The sequence below is a fragment of the Equus przewalskii genome, chromosome 4, assembly GCF_037783145.1.
Source record: "Equus przewalskii isolate Varuska chromosome 4, EquPr2, whole genome shotgun sequence".
In the NCBI taxonomy this organism is placed as follows: Eukaryota; Metazoa; Chordata; class Mammalia; order Perissodactyla; family Equidae; genus Equus; species Equus przewalskii.
Window position 1 is genome coordinate 20,408,200 of NC_091834.1, and position 22,148 is coordinate 20,430,347.

General features: G+C 46.6%; 1 protein-coding gene across 7 annotated transcripts in view; it reads right to left on the minus strand.

Moving 5' to 3' along the window:
* The window catches only part of GRB10 (growth factor receptor bound protein 10), a 205,173-nt gene that overhangs the window by 38,809 nt on the left and 144,216 nt on the right, over positions 1 to 22,148 (minus strand). For all 7 annotated transcript variants that reach the window (XM_070615612.1, XM_070615608.1, XM_070615609.1 and 4 more), the window contains one exon: positions 6,627 to 6,783. In XM_070615612.1, the coding sequence (XP_070471713.1) occupies positions 6,627 to 6,783 (157 nt within the window). The remainder of the gene's footprint in view (positions 1 to 6,626; positions 6,784 to 22,148) is intronic.

Sequence of the window (22,148 nt, forward strand, 5' to 3'; positions counted from 1 at the left end):
AAAACATCCAAAGACAAAGAACTGGGGGGGCAGGGGGCACTGAGCATGGAGGACTGAGTGGGGGGACGGGGGAGGCAGAAGCAGAAAGGAAGAGATGCTTTTGACTTCACAGAACTCAGCCGCCTGAAATGGTGCCAGGAATGAGAAACGGGAAGGGCATGCTAGGATCACACAGCTGTAGGAACAACTCATCTTTAATGCAGAAGTTCCACTACCCACACTCTAGAGTTGTTCTCATCCGCTGGATGTCAGGGTAGGGAAGAAAAGACATATACAGCACTCACTCGTGTGTGCTCACACACACACACACATACACTCCAGCGCATCTGAATTAGCAGCGTTATCTCCCTAAAAAGGCATTTCCCTCACTGTTTGAACACTCTGGTTTCACGTGGAGCACAAAGAACTGCTCTGCTCCGGTGGTGCTGACACCTCTCCCACGGGTCTCCTCAAAGACTGCTCTGACTGGGGGGCCACTGGGAACTACCCATACTAAATAATGGAATAAACAATACCAGCAAATGTATGGCAGCTTCAACATGTGACCTGACGCCAAAATGGTAGAGGAAGAGATACTACAAAATTGGCACAAAAGGGGGAAGTTGGTCCTTCAAAGCCTCTACCTCCTTTCACGCTGCTAGAGCTGCATCCTTAGAAAAGCCTCATCTCAAGGAAGAGGTGAAGTTTAGAGTGAATGCGTTTCTAAGTCAAAGCCATCTCAGAACGTGGAAGAAGATTATCTGTCTGCAGAGGACGACGGTCTCCAGGACGCTCGTCTGAGACGGGCCACGCTGGCATGCAGAAGCACATTCAGCCTTGGTTGTGATACCACAAGGAAAGGATAAAATTGGTAAAAATATATTTAAAGCCCAAATTTGCCAAGGAAAGGAACTTCCTCCCCATGACTGCCAGAAAGGTCATGGTACCACAGGGAGGGCCACTGGCATCACCCTTGAACTACGAACAGGTCCACTCGTCTCTGGCGGCAGAGAGAATTTGCTGGCAACACATGAACCAAAACACTGCCCTACGTTTCCTCATGACAGAAAAGAAGAGCCATGCACAGCTTGAGCATATGATTACAACTGTTACGTGTGCTTTCAAAAAAGAGGTTGGCTTAATGTCATTCATTTAAAATGGATTTTCCAGGTGGAAAACAGATCAGTGACTTCCATTAAGATTTTTATTCAGAGAAAATATTTCTGTAAGTTATAGGGAAAAAAACAAGAATGCATAACCTGCTGATGGTTGGTGTATAGAAATAAAATTTTTTACCAGGTGAAATAAGGAGAAATAAAAAATTGGGGATGAAGCTACGTAAGATAGATGTTGAGCTCCGAAGAAAAAGGCATTTTGTCTCCAAGAGTCCTGAGGAGAGACCCACAGGACCGAGGGGAATCACCAGCTCTAAGGGGGCACAGGGCCAAGGCACACGCAGGCGCCTGTCCTCCCGGACAACCTCTTTCTGCCTCCCTGGGTCCCGCCCTGGCAAGATCCTAGGAAGACCATGCAGCAGCGTAAATAGGCTATGAAGTGTCCTGGGTGGTCAGACCCCAGGGCAGAGGGGGAGCAGGGAATCCATGTGTCTGGAAGGACCCCTACAGGCGAGAACAAGCGCTGCTGCCCCAATTCCCTGTTCTGTACCCACAGCCAGGCAAGGGACAGCAGACAGCAGTGGGGTCAGGAAGACAGATCCCAGAGATTCAAGAGCTGTCTTGTCTCAGTCTGCCACTGAATGTCCAGAGCACCAGTTGTCACAGCTGTCAAAAAGTGACCCTAGAAACATCAGTTCAAAGCCCTTTTTTCCAGTTCTAATTTTCTCTATGATTCTAAATACACGTATTTTCAAATGACCTTAATAATTCTATTAAACGATCACATTGCCATCTATAAACTTCCTATTATTACAACGCCCTGAAGTAAAACTGGAACATTACAATTCGTCAGGATGTTCCAAAAGGACTTTTCTACAAATGAGTCAGACATCCCTCCAAGGATAGTCCTACTTTTCAAATTTCTGAAACAAAGTCCAGCATCTACTCCACCACCCTATGCCACAGGAAAAATATTTAAAAATCAGACAACTCAAAAAAGCAAATCTTACTTCTATGCCTTAAAATGTGCAGTAGACACACGACTCCTAAGCAGAAACCTGAGCCGCCCAGGAGGGCATCAGCGTCCCAGCGCACTGCTCCCCATTTCCACGCCCACACAAAGCCCCGTGCAGTCACCCAGCACAGCCTATCTTTTGCAGAGAACAGAGCTGGCTGTCAATGAGCACTTCACAGCTGCCCAGGGCTTTGCCAGACTGTGAGAAATTGTGAACAGGGTCATCGGCGAGATAACAAGCCCACAGAAAACATGCCTGATGTCTAGATATGCCTGCCTGATAAGCGGCCCTCCTTCTATTTCTATATTTCACTGAGGAAAGGATGTCATTTTGGTGCCTCTCAGACGCAATGACAAGAAGACAGAGACGGAGGAGAACCAGCTGTGAAGGCCCCTCTGAGCACCAAGCACAGACGAGGTGCTGCTGCTGCTCTTTCAACACCCATCTCCACGCCCAGATGTCAGCGTCCGAGGGGTCAAGGCCGAGTCCTCAAAGGGTGACTGTCACACCTTTCTCACCTGACCAGGAACAAACACAAAACTGAAAACAACCCAAGAAAGAGCTTGTGCTTTCTCTTAAGATGTTTCTACCTAATTCACATGACAATGGAACGCTCCAAATCCTCGAAGTTCACAGGACCTGGCTGAGCTCCTCACTTCACTGTGCTCCAGGACCACGCTGCAGACTCTCCTGGCCACCCGTCCCGATGCCTGCGCTCACTCAGGCCTGGGTGTGGGAGCCCCGGGCGCCAGGAGCCCCCATGCTCCACGGATGGAGTTTATCTGTAGTGGCATTTTCAAGTTCATGGGGGTACCAGGAAGCTGTTTTGCGTGCCAAAGTCTGTTTTTCGAAATTCCTTTAAAAAGTGGTTTGTTTACTTGATAGAGCTGCAGGCTGGCTGTGTCACATCCCTCCGTCCTCTACGCGTGACGGGTCCTGGCTGAGGTGAGCCTTGGAGACCTGCAGCTCACTCGCGTGCGTGGGGAAGACAGAATGGCAACAGCTTCCAAAGCCACTGCCCCTCTCCGGCCCCAGGGCTGGACTTGGCGGCTGTGGAGTGGCCTTGGTCAGAGACAGTGTTCCCATGGCTAAAAGCTCTTCACAAATACTAAAACCAAAACATGCCCAACAAGCAGGCCTTGCGGGGCGTGCTGACATAAGAAGAGATTACCAAAGGGACAGATAGCACCCTGGAGGGGGCCCTGGAAATCACAAAACAGAGAATACGCTCACCTACGGTCACTAAGGGCTTTGCCTCCCAAGGCCAGGGATTGGCCCCAACTTTTAAAACTATCTCAAGTGGTAAACGACTTCAAGAGTTGACACTGGGGATGAGGAAGGGTCATTTGCCCTGGCTCTGGCAACAAGCGCGGTTCAGAGAGGGCAGGGAATGTCCCACCAGTCAGAGATGGTGTCCCTCAGAATGCCAGCAGGTTGCCACTGTTCCTGTTCCTCTGTGACTATGATGTTCCTGCCAACGACGGGGCTTGGCACCCTCGTGGGGCTGCTGGAAGCTGTGGAAACTCACACACATGCAGGGTCTCTTAGTGAAAAGGAAACCACCTCGTAATGGCTATCTTGAGACTGTCTCATCTTTTTAAAATCATCACTCATTTCTGCGGGTGGGAAAGGTTTAATGTTGTTAAGGATCTAATATTTTCGCTGCATAGATCAGTATAGTAATTGTGCTCTGAAATCCTCAATTTCTGAGGCTACTCATAGACTAAAAATGCCCTTGGAATTAGCTCACTTATGGCCTCCGTTATTGGGGGCTGGGGTGACCATCTCCCTTAAGAGCTGCCTTATGGATCTGCAAGCAATGCCTACCTTTTGCCAAAGCCACGACCCTTGTGTTTGTGCAGGTGCCCATCATATACCATATGATACTCCAACATATACCATAAGAGAAAATGCCTTCCTAAAAGGGGCTATCAGTGATGGGGACGTGGGGCTAGATGGTTCTGCCCTGAGACCAGGGGGCGCTGACTGTGTGTGCCAGGGGAACAAGGAATAGAGCAGAACATTATCCAGCAAGGAATTCTGCAAAAGGCCAATATACTCACACTCATTCTCAGGGATTGAATGCTGAAACACCAAGGGCTTCTCTGAAAGGCAGCCGCCCCCACAGTGCCCACCTCACAGGTGGTGTGGAACAGGGTCCTGTATCTTCCCTTTTCACACTACTGGGTGTCTGACAACTGGATGCTGGTGAATAGTGGGAAGACTAGGACTTTCACCTAAACAGAAACTTAACCCATTAAAAAAAAATTAACTGATAGGCTTGTATCACAAACAGAAGGACAGGCAGAGAAGATACAGTGACAGGACTGCAAGAGGCTCCTTGAGAGCAGTGGAAGGTTTCAGTGGGCGCTGACCTTACAGGACGGCCTCGCATGGCGGTTGCTAACCTCGTAAGTCCTTTACAGAACCCAGGCATCAGCAAACGTATTCACTTGCTGCTAACGAGAAAGGAGCTGGGGGGAGAAGGGACTCAGGGAGAGTCTTCGACGGGGACTCCATGCATTTGTGATTAACTGCATTAATTCCTCTCTGTCAAACAGGGTCCAAGATTTGATCTAAATGCTTTTTCTTTTTTTTGTCATTTCACTTTCTCCCTTCCTTTTTTCCCCCTCTTTTTACTTGATTTCATAACAAAGTACTATCCCCTTTACAGTATGTTAAGTGCATCTGAGAATAAGAGAAGGAATAAAGAATATAAATATTACATCCCTAAGAACATTGTGTGTACATGTGCATTTCTTTTCCAACTCCCTCAGAATAAACTGTTTCTCATGTGGTCGATCATTTCCAAAGTTTTAACATATATAATTTCTTTATCTACTGTACGATGTTCTAGAAGCAGGCACTACCACAAGAAACACTGGAATTGAAATTTCTCAGTCATTAGATGTTAAATTTTTTCTGTGTATCTGTCCCCATTTTATATTTCTCTCAGTCTGTATAATTATATTCACGTATTATAATATTTGCAGAGGTCCTTTCACAGTTCCTTTCAAATTAAGAGACTATTCAGACCTTTGAAAGGACTTTCCACAATATTCGTGTTCAACTATGCAGACATGTTTTTAAAGTTAATTCTATATATGTGTGTGTGTATGTCTACGTATGTATATATATGTGTGTATACATATAGGTGTACATATGTGCATGTGTGTGTATATATACATACTTGCAGGCTTCCAACTATTGTTTAATTTCCAAGTTACTCATGTGTCAACAGATGCTTTTGGTGGCCCTATCAGACCACCGTAGGATCCATTCATGGATGTCCCAAACTGGAGCTAGACAGTCAGTCTCTGTGGAAGAATAGTGTCACCAGTCGCTATGCTGTGGCACCACTGAACGCACCTGGCAGCAGAAGGCTACTAGTGACAATGGAGAAAGCGTATGGTGACACACAAGCACTCTGGAGATTGACATAGATGAGAAAGAAATCGGAAAGTCTTCTTAATGCTTACTCTAAAACTCACGCCATATGTCTGACGGTACGGGGGAGCTAGCACACAGTGACCAAGTGCTGCCCACCCAGATTTACACTGCGTCACTTAGGCTTATATTGTACAACAGCAGCTGAAAGAATGCTATTTAGTTAAGTGAATATTCCAGACCTAGAGGTTTAAATTTGATTTATTAATCTTTCAAAAAGATTCATGAGAAAAATTTAGAACCATGGGAAAAAGGTTACAATCTGTGTAGTTTTTCTCTCCTTCACAACATGGAAGAGATAGCTGTTGATTTAGAGAAAATTCTTGTTTTAAATATGTACCTAGGATTTTGAAAGCATCATACTTTATTCAAAAGAATTTAAACAAAAGTCTGAAAAGCTTCTTTACCTGAAATAGACCACCTGAGCAAAAATCCAAGAGAAAACAAAACCTCAACAAGTTCTGTAAATAGTACATATTTCAAAATATCCTCTTGTCCTCTACACACAACCCACATGCACGCACACACACGCTTTCTGGGGAAGCATTACAAACCAGCTGAGATACACTGTAAGACTCCAACTTAGATGGAATTGCTTAACAGTGCGCTGTGATTCCCAGTGGGCCTCCCTGTGGCCTCACACAGACCGGCAGCATGGCTCCCCTACTCCTGTCAGGTGGATGAGCTCCTCTCTGCAGAATGATGCCAGAATCATGCAAGGGGCAGGCTCCCCCCACCCCCAACAACAGGTGTGCAGCAAGCCCCACACGCTTCTCGCAGTCAGGTTCTCCAGCTAAATCAATCCCAGGGAGAACGAGAACCTTCTCACTGTGTCTGAGCCCTTGGGAAGGTACTGTTCAACCACCAAAGAGCAAGATTCTGAAAGCACCAGAGTAGACAGGGCTGGAAGGGAGGGAGGTGAAACTTGAGGAGAAAGAGAAGAGGCAGGAGCATGGAGGACAACACAGAGACTGCCTACTATTCTGGCAGGGGACACTGTGGTGACACATTTGGCAGCCGTGGTCTTCATCTGATTGTACACTGAGCACCTCCAGGTGCTGTTCCCTACCTAATCCCAGGTGCGGGTGGTGTTCCACTAGCGTCCAGCTGTTGTCATCCACACAGTGACTTCTGTAAACCAGCAACTGGCACAGGTCCCTGGCTGTCATGTCTGCTAGAATCTCCACCACTTTGCTCGTCCCATCTTCACTAAAGACTTTAACATCCTGTAACACATAAAGGTAACACTTACAGATGAACAACTTTGGGTTTTAAAGAAATAAAAACTGAAACAAAATAAAAGAGCAAAAGTAAAGACAACAGCGCTCCAACACATGGATAACTTTTCTTCCAGCAGCAGGTAACTGCCAGCAGCAGGTATGCAGGACGAGTACTGTCGACTTTCGCTCCGTCTTGCCCTCTCCCACCTCGGATGGGGCTGAGCATGTAGTTACAACATGACGTTCTTAAAATGCCCAGGACACCTCAGGGGACGCAGAGCACAGCCAAATCAGAGTGTACGAGCTGCTTCTCAACAACCTGTCTTAGGAAGCGACAGAATTCATTTAAACTACTGCTGGTGGTCTTGGGTTTGGACATTTTGGTTGAATCAACTGTGAAAACAAAGGAAGCAACAGAAATCCTAACTTTTGGTGACTCCACCTGCTCTCCATTCCTAGGATCCAGGGCGCAGTGGCCAGCACCCACTGCCTCCTCACACCCCACTCATCTCACGTTCATTTAGGCTTAGGAAGAAGCTGAGAGAATTTAATATGAATAGGCTGAAATTTAAAATATTAAAAAGAAGAGCATAGTAAGAACTCAGTCACAAAATTCTTTGGCCCCTTCCCCCGACAAAATCACAAGCAAGCTTCATTTTCCTGGGACTGATCAAAGTCATGACAAATGAATAGCCCCTGGGCAAAGGGACAACCCAGCAGAAATCCAGAAGATCATCAGTGGAGCCTGCCCCTCTGCCTAGCTACAGAACCAAGAGGGATGCTACCTTTGGAAAGAACGCATGATGCTTTAAAAAAAATCTTACCTCCACAGCGTGGAAAAAGCAGTCAGAAGAACAAGATGGCATTTTAAATCAAGATTGTCTCTTGAAAGGGAGTTAGTTCCTGGCCTCTCCCTACCGTCCCTGGTAGGCTGGGCACCCCTCCGGGAGCTGGCCCACCAATGGCTGGCTGTGGGACGGAGGAGCCCTGGCGGGCAGGCTGTCTCCAGGCAGGCAGGGAAGCTGCTCGCAGGCTGCCTTAGGCTCGTCCTCTAGGTAGTGGATCAAGCCATGCTGGGCAGACCAATCAGGTCCCTCCCTGAGCCTGATGCAATCGCTCCCCCTCAGGCTCCACACTTGAGAAGTGTGCGAGCCCTGCGAGGTGGAGGTGATGACAACATGACAACAGCAACACAAACTCAGATCAATACGCCAGAAAAATCTCTGCTAATTTTTTCCCGTGGTGGTGAAATAACAAGCAGGACACCCAGAGCCTGAGCACATGTGTTCTCTGAATTCAGGCCTGTCTGCCAAATCTCTTGAAAATCTCTGTCCCTGCACCTCATGCTGTCAGTTGCAACTTCGGAGCCGGAGCTCCCTGTGGCCTGTGAGTGTCAGCTGGTCATATAAACTGGCTCCAGCTCTCCAGCTCTCTCTCAGTCCCCTTTCTGGTGTTTTTGACCAAGTGCTCACTTTGTCTGAACATCTATTTCCACTGAGAGGAATCTGGCAGGAGAAGGCGAGTTGCCAGCATGAAGTCCCAGAGGGATGGCACCATCCCGTAAGGACCATCCCCAACCCTCCCCCAGCTCCTGGTCAGCAAGGAGTTAAAGCTCACCCAAGCCCTGAGCTCTGAGTTCAGAGGCTTGGCCGACAGCAGCTGGAGGCTACACAGCTCTCCAGGTAGGCGGGGTCACCACCCCTGCCTGCTGCCTCTCAGCCAGCACCCCCCAGAGAAACCATGCAAGGACCAGGACAGGGTTAGGACTTAGGGACCTGCTTTCAACTCACTTCACTTTTAAACAAATCCACCCATCTATTTTCTGAAATTTATGTTTCACTCAGCGAAAGTTATACTCCTACAAAATAAATTAAATATTCAAATAGAGCCAACACGACTGAATCTATAAAACGAAATTTAATCTAAACAAAATATGCCTCTGGTCTATAGGTAAAAACTTTTAAAAAAATGTGTTAACATAAAAGAAAAACAAATTTAGAAAACGCAAGTGAATTCATATAATTCCTTATACATCTGCTAATTATATTATCAACCACGTCTTCTATACATAGAAGCATAGTTGCTTTCAACTACCAAAATCAGCATGTTCCTAATTTTCCTTCTTTCCTAAGTTTTTAAATAAGGTTATCTGTGATTACAATGAACATTATCCTCTCTAGGAAATTTAAATTATGTTGAAGTGTAAATACACTCTTCAAGTGCATTTATCACTTTTCCTGCCCCAAATCAGCTGTGGCACCAGCGTTTAATCTTCTTTCCAGCCCCACTGCATTTTTCTTCATACTCTCTCCTCACCTCTCTGTGGCTCCACAGCCATGCCCCCAAGGGCCTATATATATAGTCTGAGTATTAAAAGCTAAGATTTATGGTCTTTGTCATATGGCCACGTCCACTGCTTTCCGATTACCAGAGACTGCCAGGCTGGCGGGACCTGCTGGCAGCCAAGTGGGCAGGGAAGCTGGGACTCTGCTGCAGGCCGTGGCGGGCACAGACACAAAGGGAAGCATGCTCTAGTGACAGGACCTCGAATCCCACACAGCTGCCCACCTGGCCCCTGACCCACACTCTCCAGCTACCTCCCCAAACTCACTGGGCCTGCTGACCACAGATGAAACAAACCCCCAAGACAGAAAACCAAGAAAGCCACTGCCTAGCACTCTCAAATTGGGTACATGTTTGGAGTTACAGATGAGAGTATTTCTAATGAATATTTAAGGCAAAAGGAAAAGCCTACTGGAACAGCCAGCTAGCTACCTGTCACCATGCTTTTAAAGCCAGAAGTTCTGGAAGGAGCATTTTGCACCACAGCAACTGCCCCTTGAGTCACCACGTGCGCAGAGCTTGGGGCTCATTCTGGAAGCAAAGAACGGTTTCCATCTCAGCCTTCAGCGCAACAGGCCTGAGCCAAGGGTTGCTGGGGAGCAGCCTGCGGCCCCCAGGTAGATGCTTGAGCGTCTTGCACTGGGCGGGACGCAACAGGTCCTCTTGCACAGGCCAAGGCCTCTGTCTCACCGCAACTCACGGTTGGGCAGGAAGATCTCTACTCAGGCTCGTATTTCTCCAGGGTATAACTTATCCAGGGAGCCCACAGATCTGGGTAATGCCAGGATGGGGGAGAACTCAGAAGGCAGACCCTAGTGCCAGCAGGGCTCAGCCACTTCCTGGCTCTGTGACTTCAGGCAGGTTATTAACTATCTGAGACTCACTTTTCCCTTCTGTGCCATGGGTGTTGCTCTGAGAGGGAGTAATGTGAGCACAGAGCTCTGCATGTGGAAGTTAAAGCATCATTTATGACCTCCCTTGCCATAGGGTGGGGGTTCTGCTTAGGTGCTCTAGAATCAGACTGGCCTGCAATCTGGCTTCATCACTAGCTAGCTGTGGGAACGTGGCTGAGTGACCCAGCCTCGCTGTAAGTCAGTTTCCTCCTCTGTAAAACGAGGGTCTGTAAGTAGCACTGCCTCACAGTGTGGGCCTGGCATGAGCTAACGAGAGCCTCTCTTGAAAAACTCTCAGCCCCCTGTGCCTGCCCCCTGGCGTGTGCTCAGATGCAACTTGGAGCTGGGAAGACGGCAGGCTCCTGCTGAAGGCCAGCATACACCAGGGAAGGGGGCGGCCTGGGACCCTGACGGCCACTTACAACTCAGCTTTGCAATTCTGAGAAAGCAAACGTCATGACCAGTAAGATGCAGCGGGAACAGTTCAGTTGGAAAAGCCAATCCTTGAATCCTCAATATCCTTTTCTCCAATGCAAACTAAGTAGCTAACTGCTTTAAAAAATAAAACACTAATATTAAAAAGAGCATAATCATGTCAACAGCACAAGGCTTTTTCTTTTCACAGTTGGTGGGGGAGGAGTGCTTTGCCAAGTTACCCAGCCCCCTAACTGGCAAGGCACCACAGCTGGTTATAAAAGTCCTGATGTGCTAACAGAATGTTCCATCCTCCCAAGGCTCTGCTGTCGCTTCTTATACATTCATTCTACAGAGTGAGAAGCAAGAGCTTAAATCTTTCCAAACCTAAAGGAAGGTCATTAAGAATAATTAGGGTTGAAGTTACATCATCTCCATGACCCCAAACTGCACTCTGGGGAGCCTGGCTTTTTGTCTCGGTGTCCCCAGCAGGTAGACAGTGGGGGTCACATCCTTGCTGTCAGTCTCACTTCTGCTTTGTGCCCTGGACACACTTGCTGGCTCACTTGCAGGCTCAGGGAATCTCATACTGAATTCAGAAGACCTCTTGACTTTGGCCAAGATCATCTTGTAAAAATAGAAAATGAGGCACTCTTCACTCTCTGCCTCCCCAGAGCTGTCAGGAGTGTAGGACGTGCCTGGGTGCACCCGGCCTCCAGGTGCGAGGACTGAGCAGAGCAGAGGAGGCCCCGCAAACCCTTGCACAGAAACCGAGAGAGCTGGGAGGGTCTGAGCCTGGAGCTCTCGGGCCAGCTTTGTCTTAGTTCTTCATCTTCCTCCAACTTACTTGTTAGTTCAAAGCTCTACTAGGTCTGTTGAAATGCATTTTTCAAAATGAGGACGTAAGCTGGAATTTTCAGAAAATCCTGAAGCTTTTTGTAAATACTCGGAGGTAAACACTTAAGAGAAGCCAGGTGGTAATCCAAGGGCCAAAAGGGGGCATCCATCAGTGGAAGGTCAAGATCAAAAGGGAGAAAAGATGGCTGAGGACAGGAGGTGGGACGTGCTGATGGAATCTTGTTCTGGCTGGGGCCATGAGGAAGGAAAGCAGGAAAGTCAGCAGCACTCAGGCAGGCAGAGGGTGCTACCTATGAGAGCCACAGTGGCCACGTCAGGGCCCAATGTTAACTCCCTCTGAGGCAGACGCTGCTGTCCTCTGACCAGATGAGCAATGGAAGTCCCAGGAAGGCAGAATAGCTTGCCAGAATCAAGGAGATGGAGGCTGCTGGGGTCAGGATTTGAATCCAGGGCAGCAGGCTGCTTGCCTTTCTTCTCCGTCAGCAAGATGCTTCTAGGCACTAGAGAAACCTCCCTGCCAGGTGGGGTCCAGGCTTCCCAGGAGCTACATGACAAGGCTTTTGATTCTGGGGTTTAGTTTAGTTTAGTTTAGTTTGAAGCCCTAAACTGGGCAGGCCTAGGAAGTTTGGAGGAAATGAAATTTACTTCAGACCAGGGCGGAAGCAGGGTTAGGCTAGGTCAGTTTTAGTCAAAAAGAATGTAAGTCTACGATTTTTCTCAGTTCTGCTCTAAATTAATAGTGTTACTTGGAGATAATCAGGAATGACAACTGAGACTGCAACACTTAATTATATGGCTCTATTCACCATAATCGGAACATACATCATGATCCTGGTCAATTACACTGACTCAGACTTACTTAAAAAAATCTTCATTATAATCTTTTGATTTCAAAGTTTTCAGTGAGAATTAAAAATATTTTAAGTCATTGCAAATCCTTTCTAAAGGAGTTAAAGTTCCAAAAATAATTTGCGAAATAGTTCTTGAAGGTCAACCATGGTTTTCAGAATTCTGAAAGACTTCGCTCATGGGGCGGTTCTCACAGGCTAACTAGGCAGGCGACGAGGTTCAAAGCAGCATGCCTCTGTTTTATACCAGACAGACAGACTGACTTAGAAGAATTAATTGTAATTTGCTCATCTGCCTTTTTTTAACTTTTCTAGAATGAATATGCATAGCCTGTTATTTTGACAATAGCAACTTTTGCAAAGTGATATCTTTTTATAGAAAATAAAAATAAGCGTCATTTCAAAAAGATTTCCTTTGGTGACTGAAGATGAGCAAAGAGAAGAAATCATGTTATGAAAGGCTGTGGGCAGCCGCTGCCCGCCCAGGTGCCCTGCTCGGGCACTACCCTGAGAAAGGCCTGATGTGGCCTGAAGGTCCTCAGAGTCCCTCCCAAAAACAGTGCAGGGTCTCCTGGGAGTTGCTGTTCTTGGGGGCTCAGATTCCAGAAGGGGCCCAGTTACTCTGCTTTACAGTTAATTAGAAACATTTGTTTTCAGACTTGACTTCTTATTCAGTACATATTTGGGGGGAAACTGATATTCAAAAGGCAGCTTGGCTCTAAATGCTGGAGATCTACAGATGACTCATGTGCAGTTATTTAAATTTCCATTTTAATCATCTGTGGTCACAACAGTGGCAGGTCCAGGCACTGAAGGACGTGCTGGCGGAATGACCATGTCCTCGTGGGTAACCCCTACAGTCGTGACATCCCAGAGGGGGCTTGTGGTATATTCTGTGGCCAATGTGGGACCACGTCAGCTTTTCTGCAAGGCAGAACATTTTAGCACTGCACGGCATGCCTCCTTCCAGAAGGTGTCGAACTTCAAAAGAACATGTAACTCATGACTGCATTCTATGTCGAGTTAGAATTTATGTATTTTCCCGTGAGTCACACATTGCCCCAAAACTGGACCAGAAAGAGAATTTTCATCCTACTTATTCTCAAGTCTACGGGGACAGTCAGCATTCTGTTTTTTTCTCCAGCTTATTCGGTGTCTAGATAATCTAACATTTTCCCTTTTCTTCTGCTGTCTCACTAACTATATCTATGGACACCAAGGAGTATGGGCAGAAGTTTTCCTAAGTCAGAATTAACTTTTGGACTTTTGCTTCCTACTGCCTATTCTTCTATGTATTCCACTGAGCTTAATTATTTTTTTCTGTAGATGGACAGAAAGTATGTGCGTGGTATGGGCAGGGCAGGGCCTCTGGAGTCTTCCATTCTCAGCTTTGCCAGATCCCAACTCTACAGTGCCGAGGGAAGGTGCTCCCAGTTCTCTGGGCATCAGTTTCCTCGTAAGCGACACTGGCATGACACCATCTAGTCTGCAAGGCTACTCACGTGGGCCCCTGACCAGGTCCCTGCCAATCAAGAGGGCCCATCATTGTTGTCATGGGAACGTCTGTTTGCCTTTCTTCCTCTTGGAGCTCCTGGAAAGCAGGGTCACACTTCGTTCATTATTCTTGGTTCTACCCTGCTCACCTGGTCATCTGCTTGGTGAATGAACCCTGGGGACAAGTTGCTTGCACCACTTTTGCTACACTTTTTTGTCCTAGTCAAAAAAAATTTGGCTGCGAGCTCCATTAGAAACCATAGCTGCTTCTACTCTGCAGCAATGTCCTCCTGGTGACTCTGCAGAACTTCCTTCAGCCCTACATCAAGAGCGTGCTGTCTGCAAAGCTCCCCTCTAGTTTTCAGGACCAGGTTTTAGGAGCTGAGGCTGTTGGGAGCATGCAGAGGGTATGCAAGTCTCTGGGCAGAGTGCCTCGAAATGCGACAGACGTCCTGTCTGCCCGTCGCCAGCGTAACAAGGGCATAGTCATGAGAACTGTGAAGGGTGGTTAATTTACAACATGAAAGGAAAAGGACTTTATTCAAGGTGGAGTCAGCTTGGGGGCCATTGCTCTTTTCTGTGTGTAAGGACAATGTCGGCAGCTCCCAGGATGTCCGAAGTTGTGAGCAGGCAGGAGGACCACGTAAAGTGGAAATTCCTGACATACATATATGCACACATATACACAAACAGATACATATACACACATACATATACACATGCATACCTACGCACACAAACACATACAGACACATATATTAGTTTTTTATTATAAAAATAAGTTTTCATTGTAACGTATTTGGAAAATACAATAAGGGACAAGGGAAAAAAACCTGATAGTCACCGACCATTCCCGGATTCACTTTTAAAACTCTAGACTATGCCCTTCCAGTATTCTTTTGCACATCTATTTATAAATAGACATACTGACATAACTGGGATCATACGGCACAGACAGTTTTGCAATCAGGCTTGTGTAGCTTCACGTTACACCACAAACATCTCCCAGGTCATTGTTTCTTTGATGTTTTAATGACTTCAAGGTATTTCTTCACACAGTTGTATCAAACACGATGTATTTCCCAATGCCGTCCATTCCAGTGCATTCTAGTTTTTCATTCTTATCAACAGTGCTGCTTGTCATATCTTTGTACATGAGTCTTACTGTGTGTGTTTAATAATTTTCTTAGGATAATGTCTACATCAAATTTTATTAAAATATGACTCTAATAAGGGGAACATTTCCAACAGAGATGACTGCCTGACCAAGTTTTTGGTAGAATACTATTTCTTAAAATTGAATTTGTTAAGGAACAGAATGGAACTGCTGGCATGTCCATTTAGCATCTCTGAATTCCTTACTTAACATTAATAAAGCACACTCTCTGTGCAGTTCCCATTCCTCTGAATATACAAGCTTCCCCCCCCGTCCACCCCTAAAATTATCTAAAAGCCTCAATTATAGAGAGAATTTCTGATTCAACAGTGAGAGCATGGACTTAGAACCTGCCAGTCCTAGAGTCAAACTCCTGCTAACTGCTTGCAGCGTGAGCCCCCCCCTTCTGACTCCTGACATCCTCAATGCCAAAATGGGGCGACTGTCACATAGGCTTACATTGGGTGTCACATAGGATACGGCACAGAAGTCCCTATTGCAGAGTAAACACTCAATAAGAAATCATTCCAGACAGACTCATTTGACTTGTCTTCTCCTTCTTGGGGGGCATTACGTACCTAACAGGCAAGACTCAACATGAGCTCCAGGATCCAGACCCCCCGCAGTGTCAACTCAGGAAGAGTGTGTGCCTGGGCAGAAAGAGCTCATCCTGAAGTTCTGCTCCATAGACGTCTAAGGGGCTTTAAACTGTCTCAGCTTTAAATACTTGAAAACCCAGCAATTAGGACTTTGTTTTGTATTCAAAGAAGCTAAAGCCTATAGTGAGCAAGGCAGTGATGGTTCCTGAGGAGAGGAAGAGGCTCGCATCGTGCCCCCGTCCATCGTGGCTCTACAGAGCTCTCCGTCTCAGAGCAGAGGTTGACCAGATGACTCCAAAGGCTTCCTAATTCGGGGTCGTTAACAGTTCTGCTGGGGGCAGCTGCCGCTTTTGGTGGCAGGTCCCCCTGCAACATGAATAACGGGGTGAAGCCTGCAGCGCATGCCCAGCTGAGCCTTTCCATTGTGATCAGAGCTACAGTGGGAGCGCACCCCTGCACCCAAGCCCTTCCTGGAGCAGCACGTGTGTCCGTGGAACTCACTGCACTAGAGCTGCAAACGTGCAGCTTGAATGCAAATCCCATTTCAGCAGTGAATTTTTTAAATGATATTAAGGAATTAGGTGTAATATGGCATTATGGTTCTGGTAAAAAAAATCTATGAACTTTTACAGAAGCAGACTAAAATACTTACAAATAAATGATATTGTTACACGGGACTCTTGTCAAAACAATACACACACGGGAAGTCAATGGGTTGTGGCTGGGGTAAGACATGTTGTGGGCTGATGGCTGTGGGGCTGGGTGAGGGGCACCTGGGGTTCATCACTGACTCTGTCTTCATAGAGAAAGACCTAAACATTCCTTGGGTCCCTTTATCCTTGTGTTGCTAGAAGAAATAAAGCATATTATAAGACTTTTCTTGCCTAATCTATTTGAGGAAGTGAACCGACTTTTCTCTTACAGATCATAAAATTCAGTGAAGAAAGCAATACTTTTTCACTGGTTCCCAATGGGGACTTGAGGAAGGTGGATTTTGCCCCCTAAGGGACATCTGACAATGTCTGAGACATTTTTGGTTGTCACAACTGGGGTGTATATAGGGGTAGAGCCCACTACTGGCTTCTTGTGGATAGAGGCCAGAGATGCTGCTAAACATCCTACAGTGCACAGGACAGGCCCTGCAACAAGGGTTTATCTAGTCCCAAGTATCAATAACGCTGACTGCTTGCAGAGGATGGGAAACCTCATGCTAGGAAGCAAGGAAGCATGTTGATGGGGACATGTCCAAGGAAAAAGGAACCAGCCTGAAAGGGGCTTCTACCAGCCCCACTGGGACAATATGAGCATCAAAACAAACAAGGATTGTAGGAACTATAAGGCATGGAATAAAATAATAATTAATGTGTCCTTACTGACAAATAAAAAAACACGTCCATGAACAGCAGAATGCCAATTAATAAGTGCACGATGATGGAGCTAGAAAAACCAGACAGGCATCATCCATACACCACAAAACCAGTCAGTGAAAGACTGATGTAGACAAGCATATTGACACAGTCTCAACTTACCTTTCTTCAAATTACTTCCTAATTACAAAGGGAAAAATAGTCCCTTTACATGAAGAAATTGAGTAGACAACAACATCTTAACCCAGCAAGAAATATCAACATCGGCAATAACTGGACAACCAATGTCATGAGCTTCCTGAAGTGAAGCCCAGAAGACACGGCCTCCCTTCCTGCGATCTTCCCACCACGTCCAACCTGATGGGACCCCGAGGAGACTCCCCACAAACCTAACTGGGTCCTTCAACAAGTGTCTACATCACGAGAGGCGTGGAAAGGCCAAGGAGTGTTCCACATTAAAGGAGATGAGAGAGACCGTGGAACTAGCACAGACGGTGGTCCCGAACCAGTCCATGAACCAGAAAGAGAGAACGCCAGAAAGGACCCCACAAGGACAATGAGGGGATCTGAACAAGGTCTGTCGACTGGATACTTGCACTTTGTTAATGTTAACTATCCTGGTTTCGGTAATTGTACTGTGCTCTGCTCCCTGTTTTTAGGAAATAGACACTGAGGTATTTAGGAGGTAAAGAAAGGACTTGATGTTCACAAATTAGTCTCAGATGGTTCGGAGAAAAGAGCAGCAATATATGTGTGTATCTAAATATATATCTATGTGAATACAAATCTCTCTCTGTACATATATGCAGGGGCAGTGAAAATGATTTAAAATGTGACAAAATGTTAACAATTAGGGAACCAGGGTAAAGGATCTACATGAGTTCTTTGTATTATTACTGCACCTTCTGTACAGGTTTGAAATTATTTGAAAATTAATAGTTTAAAAACTCACTTTGTGTGAAAATAACAGAATGTGGGCCCCTCCTTTCGTTCAGCATTTCACTGTGTCTTATCACACTGTCAAACCTCACCCACAGGACAGAACTCATGAAAATGACAGCGAGAGGGGCTTGTTTGGTTGCCAGCTTTTCCAGGAGCGCCTCTATCCCTTTTCCATTAAACCTCTGCCTTCACTGCCCAAGATATTTAAGATCCAAAATACACAGGTGCTGGGTGCTTCAGTCCCAGCTGGGGCTGAGCAGAATATCCTAAGAGAGAGGGTGGTGCTCTGTTAGGTCAGCCCCTGGAAACAGGCCCTGTACAGGTGTGCTCCTGCACCTGCCCCAGGAGGTCCCACAAAGCTGACCAGCTCAGGGGCCCGCGTCCTGCACCCTTTGCTCGGTGGTTACACGATGAGATTTGGAGATGGGGAAGTGACTTGGCGCCTCCCCTCACTGCCTTCTCCTTCCCTCTTGTATCTGAAGGTCACCCCGTCAAAAGCAGTTCCCCCTAAACAATCTGAACCTCATCGACTAAAATGGGTCTACCTTCATTCAATGTATTGTCTTTCTCAGGACAATTTATACTTCATGTCTTATCTCAAAGTGTGCAATTTATTCATTGTTATCTGGCGAGCAAAAGTAAGCAGCGCAGGTCTTACTGTTATTTTGGGGCAGGGGAGCTTCCAGCAGCCTCTGTAAGGCAAGCTGTGCCCCCAGAGCAGCAGCACTACGTCAGAAGAGCACATCGTCAGCCACTACTCAGACCCCTGGGCCCCCGCCCACCCAGCCTGCAGAGCTGTCCTGTCTGCTGAAGTGCCAACATTACACGGGTGGGATGGGAGATGGGGGCACACAGCTGCAGGGAAAGAACCAAAGAAACCTGGGAAGATAACAGACAGTGGTTGGGGCAGGGAAGAAGCAGAGCCTTCACCCAGGTGAAGGCAGCCTGGCAGGTTTACTACAAGTTTAGAAAAAGAGAAATTTGAGGAGCTGAGAGAAAGTCCTGCACAGCTAGGAGATCAAAAAAAGGACTACTATTTCAGAACTTTCTCTGGGCCTGGGCAACGCAAAAAGTGAGAGCTGTCATCAAAATTGCACAGATGGGGCTGTTGCTTAGGGCTACATTTTTATTCACTTATAATAGTCAAGAATATGTATCTATAGATATAAAGTTCACCCACAAAATCCCAATTCATCTCCAAAATACATCTACTAAGAATATGGTTTTTACTAAGAATCTTGAAACTATCCATAACACCTTATTTTCTGGATTGTCAGCTTACACACCATTAAAGTGAGATGACACAATTACAAACATACAGATAACTGTCAAGAGTTAGTCACAGTAATTATTGCGACTTCTTTAAAAAGCAGAGCGTATTTACTGGCACCACTTTGCCTCCCAGGCTGCTGCTCTTTCAGAATTAAAAATCAGGCAAAAGTCCCTAGCTGAGACGACAGACAGAGGTTCAGCCTGCCCTATGGTTACGCCTGTTGGACAAGCAGGGCTTCTCAGTTCTGCTCACGTTAGACCAGGGATCGGCAGGAAAAGACATGTCAAAATCCCGCAGTCGGCACAACTGCCCTAAAACCAGGAAAACAAAAGCTTCTACTACTAAACACAAGCTCAGAAGGTCCAACACCAAAAAGAGTAAGTACCTGAAAGGGACAGTGCACACCTTACCCCACCCTCCCGTCGCTGGGGTCTCGGACTCAGAGGTTTCCAGGGCGGATGAGCAAGCGAGGCCCTGCAGCAGACCTCTCTTCAGGTCTGTCCTTTTGCTCCCAGACAGCTCAGTAAACATCTTCTAGAGTTTCTTGAAGCTACAGAAACAGCCAATCAAAACGATGGATTGCCTGGGAGTCTGCCTTCATCACTGGGGAAAGTGACTTCACACTGCCACTCAGGGGCCAGCGGTACCAGACACCCATCCCAGATTATTCTGCACCTTAAACAGGAGAAGGGCTAGGCCCTGGTGCCTTTGCGTTTTATTATAAGGGAACCACAGCCCTTTGACAATGGTCATAAAAAAATTTTCATATACATGTACATATAATCATAAACACATAAGTCTTTTGATCCAGCAATTACACTGCTCAGAGTTTATCTGTCTACCTATCACCTATCTGTCTCACTGTCTATCTACCCATCTATACCTACCCACCTTCCCGCCCATTAAATGACCAAAGATCTATGTACAAGAATGTTCGTTTCAGCTCCATTTACAATAAGAACTGCAAACAATGGAACTGTTCATGGAAAGGGGATTTGATGAAATAAATTATGGCTCCTCCGTGCAATGGAACACCGTGAAGCTCTTGGGGGAAATGAGATAATGCACATGAATTCTGAGATGACACAGACAAGACACTGCCCACTGCTCGCCTCTGGAGAATGAGCCAAGAGCTGGGAACAGAGGAGGAAAGGAATTGGACTTTCCGTTGTATAACTTTTTGCACTGCTGAAGTTTCACTTTTTGCTTTTACTACGAGCATTTATTACTTCTATAATTTTTAAAAATTAGAGGATTTTTTTTTTCTTTTTGATTTCCTGGCTGGGCATAGATGATTTGGTAATAAGTCATGACCAACTTAGTCCCAACTCTTAACTCTGCTTTCAGTCTTGAGAGTTTGGCAACTGTTTTGCTTGACTGACGAACTGGCTTCTTCAGAGAGAGAGGGATGAGGGTGCCAGGAAGACAGGTCAACATGCCACCTGAGGGCAAAGATGAGCCTTGAATGCACTCACTTTAGCGAAGGACTTTTTCTCCCAGGGAGGGGACGGCTCTCAGATCAACTAGAATAAAGATTCAAAGGCCAATCCTGGGTCTTGAGCATGGAGAGCTGCCATGGGCACCGTTTCCACCCAGCCAGGCCAGTGGGGAGAGCAGAATGCTGCTCTAGATCCAGGGTCCTCAGCTCCTTCACTTGTCCAGGCCACAAGTCAGCAACCTTGGGCATGTATGAATGGGTCGAAATAAAGTTCCACGAGTTAAAAAGGTGCAGAATGGGTAAAGCGTAAGAAGAAATATGGCTACTAATGTAAAAGAGCCCATTTAGGCATGAAAAGCACAAGGTTCTCTCTCCCGGTACCAGGAGGAATCCCAAGAGCCTGAGCAAAGCAAACAAAAATTCACTGAAGACCTATCAGCTTCTAGACGGAAATCTTGGTTATAGAGATGTGACACAACCCAATCACAACCTTCTGTAGCCTGGAAAGCAGAGGAGTGCTAGAGAATTACACGCAGGATTTCCATGAGTAACGAAAAAAAAAGATTTGTTTGGCAGTAGTGATCAAACTTAATATGAAACATTAAACCTAACAGATAGTCTACAATTTTTAAAAATATTTTAAGGTTTGAATTAGACTGGCTGAAACTTGTCCAGATATTTCAGGTCCACCTGCATTGGGGGGGGGGGGCGGGGATGGTGGTCTTGGATCATTGTCATTCATTCAGCAGATGTTGCCAGGGCACGTTCTCTGTGCCAGGCACCCAGGTGCTGGGCTACAGCTCCTAGAATAAATCCCAATCTCACAACTTCACTAGAGTGGGGGAGACAAACAACAAGCAAAGAAGCACAACCTAGAGAGTCAGACGCTGGAAGGAGAAAGGAACAGCTCATTGGGGGTTGGAAGGGGGTCCTCGCAGGTGGCCGGGGGACTTTAACTTTGACCCTGAAAGATGAAGTCATTGCACAAAGGAGACCAGAGGCTGACAGACCATTTTAAGGGTTGCTCTGGGGCTATGCAGGAACACACACTGTATAGGGGCAGAAGTTGGGAGACCTGCTGAATTACGGGATTTATGTAATAATGCAGAGAAGGAAGAAGGTCAGACCCAGGTCCCAGCAGCGGAGCCACGAGAGGTTGTCCAACTCAGGGCAGAGTTGCCAATGTGGTGTGGAAGTGACAGGAAGAGGGGTGAGGAAGGAATTCGGGATTTGGACTGGGCAGCTGGGGTCTGAGCTGACTGACACTCACTGAGGGACTTGATGGAAGGAACAGGCTCTGAGGGAGGATCAGAAGCTGAGTTTGGACATGTTGAGTTTGAAATACCTTTTAGACCTTCACACGGAAAAGACAAGTCAGTGACTGAAAGCATGAGTCTGGGGCTTGGGGAAGAGGTTGAACGAGAATATAAACCTGGGGTTTTCAGCATATGGATGGGGTGGAGAGCTGAGAGTGGGTGTGACCACCAGGGAGCAACTGCAGAGAAGAGAATATGCAGAGCTTCTCTCAGCAGTGGAGAAGTTCCAGTATTGATGTGAAAGTATGAGTCACGAGCACAGAGATGGCATCTAGTGTCAGGGGTCCAGATGAAGCCACTTACGGAGAGCGCATTGCTAGAAAGTGGAGGAGGCCAAGACAGAGCTGTGGAGTCCTGCAAATGCCAGTGGTCTGGGGGAGAGAGGGGCTAAGAAGCAGAGAGATGAGGAGAGGAAAACGGGGCATGGAAG